Source organism: Myxocyprinus asiaticus, chromosome 13 (genome assembly GCF_019703515.2).
Source record: "Myxocyprinus asiaticus isolate MX2 ecotype Aquarium Trade chromosome 13, UBuf_Myxa_2, whole genome shotgun sequence".
Classification (NCBI taxonomy): Eukaryota; Metazoa; Chordata; class Actinopteri; order Cypriniformes; family Catostomidae; genus Myxocyprinus; species Myxocyprinus asiaticus.
In genome coordinates, this window is record NC_059356.1 from 34,955,275 (window position 1) to 34,977,614 (window position 22,340).

The 22,340-nt window shown below is 37.7% G+C and overlaps 2 protein-coding genes across 3 annotated transcripts in view; both read right to left on the reverse strand.

Annotated features, from left to right (window-relative positions):
- Positions 1-2,429: 2,429 nt before the first annotated feature.
- hcrt (hypocretin (orexin) neuropeptide precursor) lies at positions 2,430-6,266 on the reverse strand. Its single transcript, XM_051714694.1, has 2 exons — positions 6,249-6,266; positions 2,430-3,096 (listed from the first exon to the last, which is right to left on the reverse strand). Exons 1-2 carry the CDS (start codon positions 6,264-6,266, stop codon positions 2,644-2,646), a joined length of 471 nt encoding a protein of 156 aa, XP_051570654.1. The 3' UTR covers positions 2,430-2,643.
- An 8,846-nt stretch (positions 6,267-15,112) lies between these two features.
- Positions 15,113-22,340, reverse strand: part of plcl5 (phospholipase C like 5) — a 114,590-nt gene continuing 107,362 nt past the window's right edge. For both annotated transcript variants that reach the window (XM_051714637.1, XM_051714635.1), the window contains one exon: positions 15,113-18,282. In XM_051714637.1, the coding sequence (XP_051570597.1) occupies positions 18,088-18,282 (195 nt within the window). In that variant the 3' untranslated portion in view covers positions 15,113-18,087. The remainder of the gene's footprint in view (positions 18,283-22,340) is intronic.

The following is a 22,340-nucleotide window of genomic DNA, read 5'->3' on the forward strand; positions in this document are numbered from 1 at the left end:
ATGGCTCTTTGGAAAGCTCTAATCATCTCCCAAAAAGCGTGTCAGGTTGGTGCATCCTGTTACACGTTTTGAACATGGTAATTTCACACAATTCATTAATTACAATTTCTGTTGGCCATTACAATGGCTTTATATTTCTGGTAACACTTTACAATAAGGTTGTAAAGTACAATGGGGCTTAAGGTCCCCTGGGGTGAAAGGCACTTTTGATTTTATTTTCTCCCAAAACACTATACAGCAACAAAAACTACCACTGCACATTTTAAACATCTGTTTGTCACTATACACTGCAAAATATTCCTGATCCATGAGATCATTGTGTGTAATGTCTAAAGGTTGATTTTGAGGAAATTTGATCTAATATTTATTTATTTATTTTACAAATGTATGTAGCTAATGAGAATTCCTGAAATAGTCATTTTCGGTTTTGTTCAAAAGATTTTCAATGAATGTTCTATGAGTGAAAGGATAGTATTTGGGGTAAAAAAGCCCCTCTGTTGCAGGTGATAATGGCCCCCATAAAACATATTGTTTTGTTTTTTTAAGTGGGGGAAATAGATTTCTTATGAATAATGTTCAAAGTGGGCTCACATTAACTGATCCAATCACAACAGAGAATATTTCTTTATAGGATACTTGAGATGTTATGAAATGTCAAATGTGATTGAAATGAACAAGAAATTATGCATTATTTTTAAAACAACCTTCCTAGTTCATAATACATTAACCATTAATTAATGTATTATGAACTAACATGAACAGTTGAACACTGGAGCAGTGTGAAGTTCCCTGCTGCTTCAAACTCTCCACCATCATTCCGGTCCCCAAAAAAACCAAAATCACAGGACTTAATGACTACAGACCTATCACCCTCACGTCTGTGGTCATGAAGTCATTCGAGAGACTGGTTTTGGCCTACCTGAAGGACATCACTGGACCCCTGCTAGATCCCCTTCAGTTTGCTTACTGAGCAAACAGGTCTGTGGATGATTCTGTCAACATGGGACTGCATTATATCCTGCAACACCTCGACAGACCTGGGACTTATGCAAGGATCCTATTTGTGGACTTCAGTTCAGCCTTCAGTACCATCAAGCCTGATCTTCTCTCAACCAGACTGACCCAGCTCTCTGTGCCAAACACAATCTGTCGGTGGATCAACAGCTTTCTGACACATAGGCAGCAGCTAGTGAGACTGGGGAAGATCACATCCGGGACCCTCACTATTAGTACTGGTGCTCCTCAGGGATGTGTTCTCTCCACTTCTCTTCTCTCTGCACACGAATGACTGCACTGCATAGGACCCCTCTGTCAAGCTCCTGAAGTATGCAGATGACACCACAGTCATCTGCATCATCCGTGACGGTGACGAGTCTGCATACAGACGGGAGGTCACAACAGTGAACCTGAACAGTGGAGATGATAGTGGACTTCAGGAGAAATCCCCCTGCACTACAGAGCACTCAGCACCAGGACATCCAGGCACAAGAACAGTTTTTACCCTCAGGCCATTTACCACGTGAACAATTAAACTGCCTTCAAGACTCCCATAGGGCAATATTGTATAAATATGTCATGTACATATGTAAATTCACTAATATTTAATTCAATAACTTTACATCCCCTACGTTGCACATATATTACCACTTGCACATGTACATACGCCATTTTATGTTATATGTCCAATTTTTTTGTATGTCTATTTATACTCTTACCTTGTTTTATATTCTGTGTCTCACTGTAATGTTCTATGTGCACTTGTTTGTTTCTCCTATCACACAAAACAAAACAAAAACAAAAAAACAAAAAATTCCTTGTGTATGTGAGCACAGTTGACATTAAAGCTCATTCTGATTCTGATTCTAAATGTAAAGTGCTACCATATGTATTTTGTTACCCTGTCCATTTCTGCTGTTTGATTCATTGAGTATCATACTTGTTTAACTGTTTAAATCTTGCCATTACATAACCAATCTGTATTTAAAATGTAATGTTGGCTATTTAATATGCTTATTTTGGTTTACTTTAGATATTCTTCTCAAATTAGTGTTATACAGAAGGTTCCCACATTGTGATCAGGTTCCCTTTGTGATACCCATACAGTGACAACATGCCCCACTCTAGGGTTGTTGTATTAAATGTCTAATGAGAGTGTTACATGAACTGTATCTTTTATTCCAGTTAAAAAACAACAACGGTGGAAATATTAAATAGCTTGAGTTCAAGACTTCAAATTTACAGAAACTGATTATAAAACCTATTTTGAAAAATATTCACTGGGGTAAAAAGCCCCAGTCCCTCATATTTTATAATGATCGCTACGCCTCTACTGATTGTCGTCTATGCTTTCATAAATTTCCCGACTCAAAGAACTTGTTCCAAACTTTATTGTCAAGTCATTGTTATTTTACAATATTTACATCGCCTGCCATCTGCTGACCACATTACATACTACACAGAACTGAAACCTACCAGCTCTTTATACAGTGAAACAAGATAACGCTTCTGCCCTCACCATAAATATAATGAAATGCCCATTATTAACATTTAGTCGAGTCCATTTATTAATAAGAGAACGGATCGTGTTGGTACTTTACAAAACCTACTGAGGTAGGTAATTGTGGTTTTAAAACGCGACAAGTGTCATCGTTTTTCATAGGCGTCCACTTCCAGCGTCTCCTCAGGTACAGTGGGCATCAGATACTTCAGCGGACGCTCGAGGCCGAGACTCACAAGCGCGCTCACAGTCCCTCCCGCGTGCACGAGCGACCGGTGTCCGTTGTCCTTATCGAATCTCTTTCCCATTGTCAGGATTCCCGCTGCTTGATTCCGTGAACCGTGCAGGAGTTGTTGCAGGCGGTCTTGGATCCGTCGCTCGCCCACCTTGCGTTTGCCAAGTGTGAGAATCCCGGCGGCGGCGTCGTTATTTAAACGCCCGATGTGGTCCAGGATGGAGGTGTCGTTCCAACGACCCGCGCGGCACAGCAGGTCGTACAGTCTGCAGGACCTCGAGCCGCGCAGGCAGCAAGTAGCCACGCCTTCAGCGTCCCGGGCCAGGTGCGCCACAAACACCATGAGGAGCAGCAGCTGAACTCTCTGATGGAAAGTGAGAGATGCAATCAATAAAATGCTAAATGAATAAATAAATAAATAAAAGTAATTAAAATAAAACAAAATTAAATAATAATAAAAAGTTTTGGCTTATTACATTCAAATCATCTTGCAAACACAAACAGGGTCAGAAATTAATGGGGGCTCGGGGCAAAAATGCCACCCTAAAGTGACAAATGCCCCCGAAATGCAAAACGTAGGGAGAATTTTTTAAAATGTATTTCTTTATTTATTTTTAATAAAAAAGCCTTTATTATGAATTTCCTTTTAACATCTAATATTTTATTCTAAGCCTAATACATACTAACTCAAAATATGATTCGATACCGATTTCAATTTATAGATAACCTTACTGAGTTAATTTGGAATTTGTATTAATACATTATAACAAGAATTAATGTAAATACTTAAAATAAGGGTGTCACAGTGTTTATTATTATTATTATTTTATTTAAAAAAACAGCCTAAATGTAAAAAAAAAATGCCCCTAAAAATCAGATCCGGATGACAAATATTGCTCCAAAATTAAAAAAGTAAATTTCTGACCCTGCTTGCAAATAGTTTTATTTGCTTGTGGCCCTTTGTCTGACTATCATAATTCAAAAGTAATTTTTATTGATGTGAATATTCTTTTTTTATATGACTTGGTACAGTAGGTAGGAAATTATACAATCTTCACACAAAAATCAAACACACAAAATAAAAAAAATAAATAAAAAATAGCTAGAAAAATGCGTTCAGTTGAAGTTTGAATACATTTTTTTTTTTTTTTTTTTGGTATGGAATGAAAAAGAAATACTGTGATTTATAATCAACTTTGTTTATTCCAAGAGTTTTCAGTTATTGTTACATTAAGCTAACAGCTGTTATTACTAACAATATTACTCTTTAAATAACCTTGTGGATTAATTTCAGTCATTCAGTTTCTGACAAAAAAGAAATTCCCATTGAATTTCACAGTTAACTCTTAAGTAAATGTTTTAAAAACAAATTATTCTTTTTGAAAGTTAATTGATTGCTTGAAACCAGTTACCTGGGAGCACAACGCAACATCGATGTCATTATTGCTTTTCCTAGCTTTTCCATATTGAAAGCACAGAATGCCACTGAAACCTGATCATACATGCAGTGCTTGAAGTGGAAGAAAAAAGTGCAGGTACTCTCCTTGTTGGTATTAAACGCCATTTTTTGGGGTAAATAAATTATACTGTGAGACTGTGTCTGTTAACAACATAAATAAATAAACTTGGGGTTTTATACTATAAAGAAGGGCTCTTCAACTATCTTACTTGCAGGGGCCAGATTATCCAGATGAACACAGCTGAGGCCAAACTTTTCTTCTGTATTCATCTTACCTAACACTTTTATTGTAACTGTAAGGAGTCCTTGCTGAGATGAGACGTAGGATCTAATTGCAAGCTTTAATAAAGATGATAAAAAAACCATAACCTCAAATAACAACAAACAAGAACTGACAAAGAAATGCAAAAACTAGAGGGTATATATACAAACAAGAACTAACGAGGGAATGGAAAACAGGTGAGAATGATCGGGAACAGATGGCAGTGATGAAGGCAGAGCATACTGGGAAACACTTCAAAATAAGAGTCCTAGGAAACACGAGGGAGACAGACTGTGACTGTAACTAACATGATAATATGAACCAAAAAAACAAAACACTATTAATATTATGTGTTTATTTAGGCCTACATTAAAATAGTATGTAATTACATTAAAATTTGTCTGAAGAATAAACATGACCTCAAACCCCCAACTAACAAATAGGTTTTGATAAACTTTACTTTGAAAATAAAAACATGTAGGGTTATTATTTATGAAAACTGAGGAGGAGCATTTATAATCTTTGACTATATTAACCCACATAAGAAAACAGTGGCAATCTAATGTAGAACTGTCCTTTTACACAAAATAAATGTAGCCTAAAACTGAAAAAAGAGCATTAAGTCTATACTTCCTTTTTCTCTATTATCCTCCCATTAAATGAGGGGAATTTAAGCCTTTCCTTGTCTTGCACATATGATGAATTTGCACACAGGAGCCTACTTGTGCAGATAATAAATAATCATAAGAAATGATGAACAAACTGATTTGATGTTCAGGAATCTGTATGTAGAATGAAACACTGTCAGGATTTATGCATTGGCAGGTTCAGTGACACTTCACATAATCTGGGACATTCTATAATGCTTAACGTGAAAAACACTTAACGTGGCTCAAAGTACTAAAACAGTGATATTTGAAGACAAAATTCAGTATGCACCTTATTGATGATGCATACTATATACAGGTAGGCAGATGTGCCCAGAATCTGAACGCAACGCGCAAAGTCCCCTCGTAGAAAACTGTTATCAAGAAAAGGTTACTGTGGCTTAATGTACAAAGATTTCTTTCAAATTCTGGGTTTGTGGGATTTGGATATAAGCTGACATCACTTCAGTAACAGCTTTGACGTTTTTTTTAAGTCTGTAGTTTTGACCCAGCAGCTAAACAGTGTGCATAAATATATTTGAGTGAATTAGATGCGATAAAATGTGCTCAACAAAAAGTTGCTGGTTCATGTTTTGGAGAAGAGCGTAATTTAACTACGCCCAGACCAGTATAAACATGTGTGCTCCGGTGACCAGTCCGGAAATGGACCACGGATCGCTAGACGAGCGCTAGGCTGTTGCACGTGCTGAGTGTTGTTAAACTCAATGCTGAGTTTTGCGCTGCGCTCGGATAGCCTGTTTGGAGGGTCAGATAAAAGTGATTGGCAGGTCTCATCAAATCGCTGACTTACATTTAATAAAGACATTACATCGTACCGGGAGACTCTGAGAAGTGGTTGTACGCAAGAAAAACTGCCGGTACTCTGTAGAATAAATTATAGAAGTGCAGGTACTGCATACAGGTGAGTACCCGCCAACTTTAAGCACTGCATAGGCTACATGCAAGTATTAATGTTACAGCCAATCAGATTATTAATTATTCCTTTATGTAAATCTACACTAGACTACAATAATAAAAAAAAAAGGAACAGACTTGTCCAAAAAATTCAGATTTGAAATATACACTATCACACGAAGCATTAAAATTGGTCTGTACATGTTTACCTTACAATGTCCAATTGATCTCACCTTGGCTGTGCAGTCCATAAATTTCGCTGCTGTCCCGGTCTTGCTGTAGACAAAAGTCATGTGATGGAACTGATGTTTAATCTCAGTGATCCTGTCACTTCTTAAGGGACTGGACCACTGTTTTTATATAGATTTGCCACTCCTCCATCCTCTGAGGATAATTACATCCATAAATTAGACTGACAAAGGAAACCACCTGTTGTTGCCACCATTATTTAATCAATGCCATGTTTCTCATTTGAGGCCGGATTATGATATTATAAAGAACTGGTAGAGTTGTTAACGTCTTTGTCATTAAAGGGGTAATCAGGATTACCCGTATCCAGGTAATTGTATAGAGAGTTCTTCAAGACTATTGTGGAGGGGCAAACATACCTTCGTTAGCGAATGCCAACAGAATGAGTGTATGACAAGGCATTGCCTTAATTAGCTACAAATGCAGCGTCCTGATACAGTGGCAAAAGGCTGAATGGAATAAAAGAGCAACAGCGCTATAGCGTCACAAACAACTAATGAGAAGGAGAATACAGAAGGCAGGATGCCTTTGTTTGAGGCAGAAGGTCAGAGAGCACTCAGAGTTAATTATGAGAGAGAGAGAGAATGATACACAGATAGCTGCGCTGTGTCAGAATACACCTGCATTACGCCACAGGGAAAGAAGACGAGCTCTTTTGTGCTGCTTATGTAATGTTTTATGGATTGCATGAGTAACGATACAGTAATGCTCAAACAGGCCTGGCTCCAGCAATTTGTAGTAAGGTGGGCCATGTGAAATTCCTGGTGGGCCGGAAATGGTGGCTTTACACCCCATACACTACAACTGCTCCAACTTCTTTCTATCTGTATATCTATCTATCTATCTGTCTATCTATCCATCCATCCATCCACCTAGCTATCTACATACATCCTTAAACTTAACTTTCAAACTTTTAACTTTTAAAAATATTGGCCAGGCTTTCTCAAGCCATAATGTTTGTCTTGACAAATGTTTTTGTTTTTTTTGTAAAAATTTTTCTGTTTTTAATATTATTATATCAGTGGCATATCCAGGACATTTTTACTGGGGTGGCCAAGATGGGGCACAGACCTAGTGTGGGGTGGCGATACCGGGAGAACCTTTATGAATGTCACATGATCAAAATGTGTAAATATCGCATTGCTTTGCTTCAACATCTACACGTGTAGAATAAATGAATTCTTAAACTCATGTTAGCATTCACTGAAATGTTTGCATTCAATATCAGACTGTTGTTTTGACATTTGACAGTTTTCTATTCCTGTTCTATTTCAACCTATTACAGTTTCTGGGAATCTCTGGTTATTTTAACATAACATCCATTTTTAAATCAGTAAGTGTTTAGGAAAAGTCAGTTACACATTTTTAAGAGCTATTCTCATTGTAGAGAATTAATCTGCATATAACATCAGGTATAGTGTATAATCATAAAAAGATACAAGTACAGGTGATAACTGATTGAGGCGCAATTCAATCAATCATTCAATCAATTATTCATTCATTTATTAGCTATAACTGCACTGTCCAGCAGAAATATTGTTAAATTGGGTACAAATCAGTGTGTGAAATTGGCTACGAGGGCTTATAGGTGTCTGTCTGGAAACCCCAAAATTGCAGATTGAGCTCTGAATACAGTAAAAAACAAAACTCTATTTACAGTGTCTACTCAGGTTTATTTTCCACATGTTCTGATAGCTTCAATTACTTTGAATATTACCAAATAAATAGTTAGTCAAATCATTTGCGGCATTTAAGTGCAATTTGCCCTGCCTCTGCATATTTAAAATGTCAAATAAGGTATAAAAACTTTGAAGATGTTATTGGTCTGACTGACCAATAATACACATAAAGAGCTCATAAATAACTCATGTAAAGATTTAAAGTACAGTCACAGCACAAACCCTTCCATTTCACACACAGGTTAGCCATATACAGGTGCATCTCAATAAATTAGAATGTCGTAGAAAAGTTCATTTATTTCAGTAATTCAACTCAAATTGTGAAACTTGTGTATTAAATAAATTCAGTGCACACAGACTGAAGTAGTTTAAGTCTTTGGTTCTTTTAATTGTGATGATTTTGGCTCACATTTAACAAAAACCCACCAATTCACTATCTCAAAAAATTAGAATATGGAGACATGCCAATCAGCTAATCAACTCAAAACACCTGCAAAGGTTTCCTGAGCCTTCAAAATGGTCTCTCAGTTTGGTTCACTAGGCTACACAATCATGGGGAAGACTGCTGATCTGACAGTTGTCCAGAAGACAATCATTGACACCCTTCACAAGGAGGGTAAGCCACAAACATTCATTGCCAAAGAAGCTGGCTGTTCACAGAGTGCTGTATCCAAGCATGTTAACAGAAAGTTGAGTGGAAGGAAAAAGTGTGGAAGAAAAAGATGCACAACCAACCGAGAGAACCGCAGCCTTATGACTGTCAAGCAAAATCGATTCAAGAATTTGGGTGAACTTCACAAGGAATGGACTGAGGCTGGGGTCAAGGCATCAAGAGCCACCACACACAGACATGTCAAGGAATTTGGCTACAGGTGTCGTATTCCTCTTGTTAAGCCACTCCTGAACCACAGACAACGTCAGAGGCGTCTTGCCTGGGCTAAGGAGAAGAAGAACTGGACTGTTGCCCAGTGTTCCAAAGTCCTCTTTTCAGATGAGAGCAAGTTTTGTATTTCATTTGGAAACCAAGGTCCTAGAGTCTGGAGGAAGGGTGGAGAAGCTCATAGCCCAAGTTGCTTGAAGTCCAGTGTTAAGTTTCCACACTCTGTGATGATTTGGGGTGCAATGTTATCTGCTGGTGTTGGTCCATTGTGTTTTTTGAAAACCAAAGTCACTGCACCCGTTTACCAAGAAATTTTGGAGCACTTCATGCTTCCTTCTGCTGACCAGCTTTTTAAAGATGCTGATTTCATTTTCCAGCAGGATTTGGCACCTGCCCACACTGCCAAAAGCACCAAAAGTTGGTTAAATGACCATGGTGTTGGTGTGCTTGACTGGCCAGCAAACACACCAGACCTGAACCCCATAGAGAATCTAGAGAAGCAAAAGGAGCCCCTACCAAGTATTGAGTACATATACAGTAAATGAACATACTTTCCAGAAGGCCAACAATTCACTAAAAATGTTTTTTTTATTGGTCTTATGATGTATTCAAATTTTTTGAGATAGTGAATTAGTGGGTTTTTGTTAAATGTGAGCCAAAATCATCACAATTAAAAGAACCAAAGACTTAAACTACTTCAGTCTGTGTGCACTGAATTTATTTAATACACAAGTTTCACAATTTGAGTTGAATTACTGAAATAAATGAACTTTTCCACGACATTCTAATTTATTGAGATGCACCTGTATATAACTTTAGCTATTGAACATATACATCTGTAAAACGCTTTACACACCTCCATCATTAAATCAGAAAACATGGCATTTCATATTTCATGTCAATATAAAGATAACATGCTGAATGTGGTGTAGGGTCTAGCTTACTCTTTAACCTAGCTGTAACAATGAAAAAATGTTTTCACATTCACATGGAAATTCGGGATAAATTAAACGATAGATTAGATGAACATACCTCTCAAATAACAGCTTTCTTTTTGACCACAAATCGACGTCGTCAACTCATTGGAAGCTGGAGGTAGAAGCTAGCTCGTGTCAGCTTCGTGCTTCTGACCGACCATTATACTCCAGACCTGGCGCCCACTGCCCGCGACCTGCCCCTTCCCCCACCGACCAAAGATCAGCTCACACAGCTTCAGTCCCACCACTACTATAATGGTCAGAAATATAAAACTGACCCTGGGTCAGTATGGCTCTAAATCAACAAATGACCTGAGATGTCATCTTTGATTGACAGGTGTTTCTATTGGTTCCTCGTTCTTGTGTTGATGAACATGATGAACTACCAATCAGTTCTGGGGTGGCCACAGGGTGGCCAATGAGATTTCAGGGGTGGCCCAGGCCACCACAGGCCACCCCTTAAAATCGCCACTGTATTATATTGCCCTCTATAACAGATTTTGTAACAATTTAGTAACTGTAGATTTGATCACAACAGGTGCAGGTCCGAGACTGTGCATCAAACTATTGATATCACTACTATAATATTTACAGCATTAGCTTTCTGCTTGTTTTAGAAAATTCGGTCACAAACTCATCCATGTCCAGTTCATGTGTTATTGATTTTTCATGAACTAAAAGTACAAGATTTTTTTCCTCTTGTGAAGCATTGTGCGGCGAAACGTTGCAAAAATTCTTGCCAGAGTGGAGAATGAGCTCTCACATGAAGCAGCAGAAACGCCCATGACCAGGGCAGACACATACAGTTTATGAAGGCCTGGAAATGCATCTTTGTGTTCCTGCAAGAGTTTGCAAACAGCCAAATAGTCAGCATCAGTTGGAAGCTTTTTGGTCAGCATTGGTCTGGCAACAAGAATTTCACTATGCAGCTCACTTTTTGCAACCCCTGCAAGACTGCAGAAAGGATCAAGCAGCTGAATGTCAAGAAATGTGTTGGATTTTGGCATTAAACATGAGAGGGCTTGCATCAGCTCTAAATTCTTTGTGGAAAACCTGTTTTCCATCTCTGACACAGCTGTATCAACAATGTTTAACATCTGTTGCCTTAGAGCTTCAGTGGAACATTCAGAGCCTGACTGCCCTTCTTGCCCTATAGGTGATAAAATGACAGAGTCAGCATAGAAGGGATTAATAGTCCTTAGACGTTTTGGTTAGGGCTCATCAGTAGACATGCCAGTGTAGTACTGCTGCAATTGACTGTCATTTTCTCTGAGATTTCTCAGTGCACTAAGAGATACCTGCAGTACTTCAGCTGCACTGCACAAATCAACATGGTGAGACTGTAGGATGGCATTGGCTGGTTTCAAAATGGCAAGAAGATGAATAAGAAATTTGCCAACTTCAAAAAAAATGGTGTTGCTTCAGCTGAGAGAGAAGCCCAGAAGCTTCTTTTGCAAGGTCAACCGAGGCATTGTCATCATCGGAAACCTTGGAAAGAATGTCAAGAATGACTTCCTTGTTCTCCACAACACATCTGGTAACTTCAAAATGACTTGTCCAGTGGATTTCTAACAACCTCTTGAGATATGGCTACTGTACCTCTGACAGACAAAATGATGCCTGAAAAAAAAAAAAAAAAAAAAAAGAGTACAGCGAGCCTGACAAGTCAAAGAATCTTTTGGTACAAGGTTCACGTTGAATTGCATGTATGATGGAGAGGTGAAGCTGGTGGTTATAGCAGTGGATGTAGGGGATATACCTGCCAAACCTTTTTTGCAATAAAGCCTGAACTCCACCTGGCACCCCACTCATCACTGATGTTCCATCATAACACTGGTTCATTATATTGTCAGAACTGAATCCTGTATGAGACAAGTGTCTTAATATTTCGGTGGTGACGTAATCTGCATCAAGCTGCTGTAGTTCTAACAAGCCAATGTGAGGTTCCTCTGGCACACCGCTGCACACAAAGCAGATTACAACCGACACATTTTCAATGTTGCACCGATCCCTTGTGCCATCACTTTTTAAACAGAATGCAGCTGAATCAGCAGTGTCATATTTCTGTTTTATTTTTTCAGAATCATGCATGCCAAAATTTCAATCAATTCATTCTGGATGGTTTTGGATGTGTACTTTGCATTTTCTTGGATACTTGATGTAATGTCAGCAACGTATTTATCGTTTTCCAGCGTGTATTTAAACAGCTTGGCAAAAAGCCCCGCAGCTATGCAATCCTCCTCACTGTCAAATGTTTCCCGATCTCCACTTAGTGGAAGCTCATTGACTGCTAAAAATTTCACAACACCTGCCATGCTTTTTATGTAATATCGATTCTTTTCTATCTGTTGGGGGCCGAGTAAACATGCTACGGTGTCCTCTGACACCTGTTGGCGGCAAAATTCTGCCCACGCAATTGAGGCTTGTAAATGAGCCTGGCTACAAGCATGTTTTTGAAGACCGCGGTCACGTTCTAATGCTGCTTTCTAGTTTCTAAAACCCCTCAAAATGAAAGTATCCTTCTCGGAGAAAGCAACAACAAATACTCGACATGGAAAACAAAAGCATGCGTCGCGCTCTACAGAATATTCAAGCCACAGTCGTGACTGATACCAAGCGGCTGAAAAACATCGCTCCCTCCCTCCGAGAAGAGTTCAGGGGTATGATTTCAGAGCCGGCTGATGAGGATTTGCCTTGTTTAAATCATTTGGGTCAGAACTGCTGCATTTTTGTGTAGGTGTAATTGTGTTTTTGACACCATCCGAAGATGCCGTTGAACTTGACCCAACTATTTCTCCGACCTCATTGCCGCAAATGGAAGAGGTGGTAGCTGCGTCCTGGTGAGCAAAAGTGCTTTTCTTTTGTCCTTTCGGAATAAGAAATCTGTGCATGTTGTGCTTTGTAATATGTGTTTAGTAATATGTTCACTGACTGTTAAAACGACAGTATCATTATTAATATCGCTTTGTCATTCAGCACGTTCGTTAACGGCAAAGGTAGCGAAGTGAATGAGGCTAAGGCTATTGTTTCGACAGCCTACACTTAAAAAAAAAAAAAGAAAAGAAATGAAAATCTGGAGCTGAATTGAACATCACACCAATTTTGTGATTGGTTGTTATGGGGGGTGGGGCCAGGGTGTGCCAAGCTCCTGATCATCAAATTACAAAAATAATGTGTCTGGATGTGAATGAGCCACAGAAATGCCAGCACCTCTTCCAGATACATATAAGGGAACACAATCAGAACCAATCCACAGAAGATTCTTAAGTAATTCAGATAGCAAATTATTCATTAAAGAAATGTTTTGAGAAATGGACAACATGAAGGAATTCAAAACTGATGATTCAAATCTGATCCAAGATGCCATCTGGTATGTTACTGTCAGTGCTATTAAAAGTGTATAAAGTTCACTGTAAAAAATGTCTGTAATTTTAATGGTAAAAGACTGTAAAAATGCTACGGAAATAAAATGTTAATTGATTAATGAATATTAACTGTAAAATATACAGTAAATAAACTAATATATTTTAAAAGATAATACAGTAGTTTTTACAATAAAATGTTTTGATGTAAAAAGTATGATTTTCCTGTATAATTAATGAGAAAATTTACATTGTTTAACAAGAGAGTACATGTACATTTTACAGTAAATTATTGTTAAAATTACAGTAAAAAAACAATAATCGGGTGTTCCCACAATTCCCTGCATGACCCATCATATTTCATTATATTTTATGGGAATAGTTATGTTTCTTCTTATTTTTAATATCAGTTACGTACATTGAGGTGTTCTGTTTTATATTTAATGTAGTTTAGTTAATGTTTACTGTATTATTTAAATTTCACATGTGTTACCCTGATGATGTTTAGTGTTTGTGTGAGTGACACTGAGCACTGTCTCTAGATGTTTATTGGTCATTGCTCCTGGAAGAGCCACTATTGGTGAACCTCATGTCATCACGTGCTCTTCTGTAATTTTTTTTACAGTGATTAATAATACATAATAATAATAATAAGCAGATTTTTACAGTTTCAGAAGGTTAATATCAAGTTTGACATTTTTTACTGTAAATTTAACAGATTGTTTTTTTTTTGTTTTTTTTTTTTTAACAGTGCCAGCATGGTCATGTAAATTACAACAGTTTTAAACTGTAAAATGTACAGGTTGTTCTGTAAAGTTATTCACATTTTACTGTATTTTTTTACATAATTATTCTAGCAGCCACTGCCAGTTTTTTCTTTTTCTTTTTTTCTTTTTTTTTTTAATCAACAGGATTTGTTTTTACAGTGTAAGCAAATGTCTTTTTCATTTTTCAATTTGCTTTGTACAACATTAGGGCTGCCAAAAAGGCAAAATAATAAATCTATATACATTGCTTTATTTATTTTTTAGTTTTAGTGAACACCAACACATATTTGGTTTCATTAAAAAAAGAAATCAATAGCCTATTATAGGAGTTAAAAGGAGCACATTTCAGGTTTGGTGTCGATAAAGGCTTACTTGAGCCTAACTGATTGAGCTGTAGTGGTCCATTGTTAGTGGTACAATTGTAGCATTATTTTTGTACAAACAACTGGGAAACTCAAAGCAATGACCTGGAGACATTTTTGATATAATTCAGCTTTTATATAACATCATATGGGCTTTATAAATGATGGAAATGATCTTGATCAGATGTTATTTGACAAAAATGTGACAGTAAACACCTAAATTCTTTTAGCCAAGCTATTTCACATCATCGTCTCCCAACCATTCACTTTTCCTTGTCCTGTGAGGTTTACCAATGAACAACTAGCACAGAATGACACCGGTTTTTGTAATCCGTAAATATAAAATAACCTCAATTTTAATTAACACCATACCCACAATATTAACAGCAGTAATAACAATATTCTGAATATTCATGAACAGGGTGTATTATTGGGTGAAAGTGTCCTTGATGAAATGATAAAGTGTCCTTGACTTTGTCTTAAAATTATTAATTCCTCATTTACTGAAATATTTATTTGCTTGTCTGATCCTCAGTGGTGCTTTTCAAAACAACTGAGATCTGTATTTTTCCCAGAGTTTCTAGTCTTCCGAGTTGAGCCCGTCTCAACAGGAGGAGTCCAGTTTCCAGTTACAAACAATGTACATATTTTCTTTTATCCCAAATACAGCACACACACACACACACACACACACACACACACACACACACACACACACACACACATATATATATATATATATATATATATATATATATATATATATATATATATATATATATATATACATATACATACATATATATACATAACATCACACACACTCTCTCTCTCTCTCTCATACACACACAAGACTTCTGGAGAAAGGCCCCTTTTAGGGACCAAGGTGTACTGAGCTTGCAGTTTTAATGTTATCCAGTTTAGAATAATAAAAAAAATCTGTGGAGTAGCCAGAAGGTGGAGTGAGAGAGCACAATCTACAGTTCTGAGCTCAGAAGAGTGCTAAGGTAACATTTGCCTTTCTTTTTCCTTTTCTGCTCTTTTCTCTTTTCGGAAGGTTTCTTTGAAAGCACAAAATGCCTTCCTTTTCAGTGGAGTAGTGCTGTACCTCGTGAAAGTTATTGGGCTATCTGGGCCCATCTGGAGTTTAGGGAGGTTAAAGATTAATATTAAAATGATTTGCTAAAGCAGTGGCTCTCAACTGGTGGGGCACAGGTCTGTTCTGATAGGGTTGCAGAAAGCGGAAAAAGAGCCAGGCTAAATTCAAATAATAAACTGCAACTAAATGTACAGTATAGGGGAGACCGGGGCTAGTTGTCACACAGGCTATATCATTGTGACGATAAGATTATGAGTCAAAAGTCCAGTGTGTTTTCTCTAGCCGAGGTTTTGCATGTTGGTTTAAAACAACTAGTTTAAAACCCCTTTAAATTAGAATATTTTTTGTTAATTCTATCCTCCAAAGTAAATTTTCACTATTATTATATTTTTGTTATAGCTCTTGGGTAAACAAGTGAACATAATCACACCATACTGGTAAACATTCAGGCAAGGGTCAACTATATTCAGAAAGCAGAGTTTTTACCGAAATGTTTAAATGTGTTCTTATGACAAAGGAATTTTTCAAGTCAGGTCGAGGCATGTTGTCACGTGTTGTAAATGTCATAAAATTACACAATGGTGTCATATTTTTGTGTTTGCTTTTCCCTTTTTTTTATTTCATGACTAGTTTTGCGTTTCATATACTGTAGTTTTACTTTTTAAATTTCGCTTTAAAGATTTTAATAGGCTGTTTAAAGCAGGCGTAAATTTAGAGAGAGGTATAGATTTTGTTTTGGTGGTCATGATGGTGGATCCCCCGTCACCCCCTTATGTTCACATGAAACTTATGCTATTGGTTTAATGGCAAGTTTCATTGTGACAAACTTCCCCATTTAGTGTGACATGCTATTGGGGCATGTTGTCACAAAAGGGCATATTGTGTTCAATGAACTGTATCTTTTTTTCCTGGGCAAGAACAGTGAATAGTTTTTTCACAAGATTTTCAGAAGAATGTTTCAGCTCTGTAGGTCAATACAATGCAATTGAATGGTGACATGAACTTTGAAGCTCCAAAAGGGCAGCATAAAAGTAATCAGTACAACTCCAGTGGTTTAATCCATATCTTCAGAAGCGATCTTATCAGTTTTGGGTGAGAACAGACCAAAATATAACTCCTTTTACACTGTAGATCTTGCCATTGCATTCTGTAGGCACGATCATGATTTCAGTCTCGATTACACTTCCAAGTGCTTGACGCATGTGCAGAGCGCAAAATAGCACTAGGAAGTGTAATCGAGCTTGAAATCATGATCACCAAGGAGACTGCTGTCAAGTTTATAGTTGTGGTGGGGTGAGCAAGAAAGAGAGCCTCAGAGAGGCATTTATTGGAAATAATAAACATAAAATGTTCAAAAACGTTGAAGGTTAAATGATGAGTGTTCATGGGGGAAGTGTCCAAATAAAGTGGGATCTGGCAGTGAATCAGGTTCAGTGTAGGTAAGGGCAGTGTCCAAAAGCACGTTATTATGGCAGCAGTGATGAGGCTATATTCACATCAGGTGAGCCTCATCATACACTGCCCAAATGAGGGTAATTAAATTGCACCTCTCCTCTCTCTCCAGCACACTGCCATTGTGAGCTTGGCTGAGGGATGGCTCTCAGAGGCAGGGTGACTATAACGAAAGGGAGTTCTGCCAGATTGTGAAAAAGGATATATATTTTGGTCTGTTCAAAATCGATCGGATAGCTTCAGTAGACATGGATTTAACCACTGGATTACTTTCATGCTGCCTTTGTGTGCTTTTTGGAGCTTCAAAGGTCTGATCACCATTCACTTGCATTGTATGGACCAACAGAGCTGAAATATTCTTCTAAAAATCTTTGTTTGTGTTCTGCAGAAGAAAGAAAGTCATACACATCTGGGAAGGTGTGAGGGTTAGTAAATGATGAGAATTTTCATTTTTGGGGGAACTACCCCTTTAAGGTATGTGGCTATGTTGATATTGACTTTCAAAATAAACCTACTCTGATAAATATTCCCTGTTGTAAATAGTAGCCCTAGTCTCCCCCTCATTGTGAATAGTTAGGACAGCACAAAAAATAGGCTTATCAACTTTTAAAAAGAAGAAAATATATCCCTTATCTGACATTGTGTCATCAAAGGCTACTGCATCCAATTAAAGTCTATAGCTAATAATAATACAAAATTTGCGTTGGGCTGGTAAATCACAATTCAGCTTGTTTATGCATTAACAAAGTGCAATTCCTGTTCAGCCAATGTCATGATAATAATTTGGCATATTGTTGGGCCTGTGCAATTCAGAATTATTTTAATACATTTCAATGATTCTTTTGTACAATAATAACTGTACTTAATGTCCAATGTAAAATCTGGGTCCTGAAGCAAAACCAGTTGCAGAGCCACTGTGCTTAAGTTTGGGGTTTGCATCTGATTGAAGTCATAGCTAGAGGAGGTCTGATCACAGCTATTTTTCTACAGCAGCTCTATTACAGGAGAGCAGGCCAGTGAAATCCTTTAAGATGTGACTCCATGGTACTTTGACACTGATCAAAGTAAAACTGTCTCCTGTGTTTCCTTCAGTGACTCAACCCACCTGACTCTACCGGTTTCCTGTACCCTGGTCTAAGAGGCAAAGAACACCTTTCTCTCAATATAAATGGAGAAAACTCTTTATTTGCTCTTTCATCTTTCTTTGATGCTATTTGTTCTGTTCTCTCTCTTTCTGGCTCTCTATCAGTGCAGAGTGGTGTTATTTGTCTCAGTCTCGTGGATGGTGTGGAGGGGACGTGAGTGGGGCGGCAGTAGAGGTGATGCAGGGGATGTAGAGGCTCCGTTCTTGACCAATCCGCATGAGTGAGCAGCACAGTGAATCTGTCGCAAAGTGTCTACTGCCTCTCCTTTCGCATGCTTCAACAGGTCCGCCTGGCCCTGAGAGAGAGAGAGAGAGAAAAAAGGAGATAGTTAACCATTTAAAATTGCATTTAAAAATAGAATTATAAAGGAGACCGGGGCTAGTTTTCACACTTTTTACTCATGGAAATATTTCTCAGGGTAGGTTTATTTTTCAAAGTCACTTTCTGTATCTGCAAATAACTTAAAGTCTTGGCTACAACAAAGGTATTGAACGTTTGCATCATTATTGCCCAGGAAAAAATGCATTGCAAGGCTCCAGCCTGCAGAGGTCAGTCTAACCCAAAGTGAATGTGTACATGCAGTTGCTGGCACTGCAAACTTAGTTTTGCTACAAAGCAAGCACAGCTAGAATCCTCCGAATATCTCCATATATCAACACTGTCTTCTTGGTCTCGTTCTGGAAACATCCCAGAGAGTAAAGGATGCCCTAAAAAGAGTGTGCCCAGGGAATTTATATGTTTTATGTGTGTGTGTGTGTATTTCTGTATACAACACATTTTTGAGGGAACTAAAATACAAAGACACCTTTTCAAGCCTCACACCTACAAAAACATTAAGACATAAATTTACTCCCTATCTCTCTCCCAGACCTTGTTTTTCAATTGTTTAAATCTGAGCCTTGGGCATACTAGCCTCACAATTTCACCTTGAAAAATTCACTAATTTTGGGAGTATGACTTTGTAAAAGAACCATGTTTGATTGAATTTCAAGGTGAAGAGCTTATTTTCTGTACCATTAGTTGCATGGAATTGCAAAAAATAATGACCTGCTTTCAAACAGGCTTAGCAAACACTCCCCTTGTCTTCCATTGGTTGGACAAATATAATCCTGCCCTTAACTCACGCCATTAGTTAAGCCAGAGTTGCTATGTTGGGCTGGTCGGGATGCTGAAACAAACAGCAATGATTTGAATCGACCAAATAATTATTTACTATTAGTTGTCTCTGCATATTAAAGGGATAGTTCACCCAAAAATGAAAATTCTCTTATCGTTTACTCACCCGCATGCCATCCCAGATGTGTATGACTTTCTTTCATCTGCTGAACACAAACAAAGATTTTTAGAAGAATTTCTCAGCTCTGTAGGTCCATACAATGGAAGTGAATGGATGCCAAAATTTTGAAGTTCCAAAATCCACACACGGGCACCATAAAAGTGCTCCAGATGACTCCACATCTGGGATGCCAGGAGGGTGAGTAAATCATGAGAGAATTTTCATTTTTGGGTGAACTATTCCTCTAAACTGGGATAGGATCTTCAAACTTGACAAAATTACACACTTTCCCTTTAATGAGACAGATATAAACTAATTTCGTCCATTGTTTGGAGTTCAAATCAAGATGTGAATAAATTGTATCTTCACAAATAGGTTCGTAAATCACACAGGGATGGCCAGCTGTCAAAATGATTTCCCTCATTGCTATTATTTATGATTCATACATCAGCTAGCCAATGAAATCTCCCAAGCAAGCAGCACAGGTGGACAAGGCAGAGAAATGCATCATGTGGTCACTGAGCATTCCTAATTGAGGACCAGACAGAAACAGAATTAACTTTACTCAATGTGACGACAACTCCCAGAGAGAGCACTGCAACATCAGCTGCACTGCGTAATGCTCACTCAGACTGCAGTGGCGCTCAACTCTTTCCAATGCCCTAATCCAAAAAAGACAGGACAGGTGAGACCAGTAGTTTTGGCAGCTGGATGCTATACCTGCATCTACTCCACTATGGACCATCTGAGAGAACCTACATGACTGCCCAGAGCTGGAGAGGCTCCCTGACCTGGATAGAGAAACCTTTTGCCATAAATAAATGATATATTTTAAAACGGATGAATTATGCATACCGGCGTGACGCATATAGTCTCTTAGGCTGTGGTAGAAGAGAAGCTAAGAGCATTGCAGAGAGACAAGGTGGTACATAGTTTATAAAGTTTGGATGAAACACTTCTATGCTTCAGGTGACAGTTTGATGTGATTTCCTGGATAGAGTTGGGACTTGTCAAACTTATCTATTTTTGTCACAAAGTAAGACTGTGGTGGACTGAACTGATCTACCAGCGCAATGAAGCATGCTATTTTCAGAGACGCTTTTAAAAGAATGTTCAGAGTCCAATACAAGATTGCTTGCTGTCATTTATTCACAGAAAATCATTTTGACTCGTCATTCAGCTGCAGAAGACAAAGGAAAATAATTTTTTCAGTAATGCACTTTCAATTATAGTCTATGGGACAAGACAATCTGGAGGGTTTAAAGGCAGAATTTGCATCTTGTATTTTTGTTAAAGGACTTCATTCTTCCATACCAAAATGTGTTAAGGTGTAAAGTTGTCTAAATCATCTGTTTGAAGTGGGACTATTTTATAAGTAGATATGAACTTTTGTTTACGTGTTGGAGTAAATTTAGAAATTATGCGCTATGTAAACATTACTTATAGATAATAACGTCACTGCCCTTTCTGGAATACTTGCGTGAATTGTGCAAAGGGTTTACAGGCTTTACGTAGTCATGAAGTTCAAAGACTGGATATACAGTAACTTGCACACACAGGTTAGTAAGCACTTTTACCACAGTAGTCTCATGTTAACAGGTGTTCAAATTATGTGGCTATACTTTCAAAAGTGTGTATTTTAATGTTTATGTCACATATAGGGATTAAAGGAATAGTTCACCCAAAAATGAAAATTCTCTCATCATTTAATCACCCTTATGCCATCCCAGATGTGTATGACTTTCTTTCATATGCTGAATTCAAATTAAAAAATTGTGAAGAATTACTCAGCTCTTTTGGTCCACACAATGCAAGTGAATGGGCGCCAACATTTTGAAGCTCCAAAAATCACATAAGTCACCTCAAAAGTAAGACTCCAGTGGTTAAATCAATGTCTTCAGAAGCGATATGATAGGTGTGGGTGAGAAACAGATCAGTCCTTTTTTACTATAACTTCTCCTCCCTGCTCAGTCAATCTCCACATTAACTTTCACTTTTACATTTTCTTCTTGTGTTTTTAGTGATTCATATTCTTCATGCATATTGCCCCTACTGGGCGGGAGGAAGAATTTCTAGCAAAAAATAACTTAAATATTTATCTGTTTCTCAACCACACCTATAATATAAATTCTGAAGATATGAATTAAAACACTGGAGTTGTATGGATTACTTTTATGATGCCTTTATGTGCTTTCTGGTGCATCAAAATTTTGGCACCCATTCACTTGCATTGTGAGGACCTACAGAGCTGAAAAATGACTCTAAATATCATAATTTGTGTTCTGCAGAAGAAAGAAAGTCAAACACATCTAGGATGGCATGAGGGTGAGTAAATGATAAGAGAATTTTCATTTTTGGGTGAAATATCCCTTTAAGCCTACTGTTGATAGGGCTAAACTTGCATTGAACCTGGAAAATATCTTTATGTGTGTGGTTTATTCTTTTTAATTCTTAATGTAGTTCTAAATAAACCAAACTGCCCCCATAAACTGTGCATGTTAGAATACATACGTGAATTTGCATTCAACTCTGTGTTTTAGGCTGAAATGCAGCACCTCATTACTGTATGTGGACCACAAGTTCAAAAAAATCACCCTAATAATTAGGCTAGAACACACAAATAGGATGGTATGTGTGAGATGCACACAGTCCATGGCCTTTTAGGCCTCTTTAGTGCTTTATTCTAGTCCTAATTAATTTAAGGCTTAATTAAGAATCCAATCCAGCCCACACCTGTGCTACATACAGTACCTGCTCTACACTGACATGCAAACCAACCTTCAGAATGATGCTCTCTATAAAGTTTCTATATGTAACAGAACATACTCTAAATCAAGAAAGTCAGGTTACCCAAGCAAACTCTTAGTCTAGACCAGAATCCAGTTCATAACGTTGTTCTGCAATTTGACACTTTCATTAACGCCATCACCAGCTAAAGGTGACATTTCCTAATCTCTGTTTGCTAGACTTCCCTCTGTGTGCAGTTAATCTGTGTTTCCATTATCACAGAGACAATTAATATGTCACAAAACTTGGCACTTTAAGGAAAGCTTATCAGATCTTAAACACCATAAATA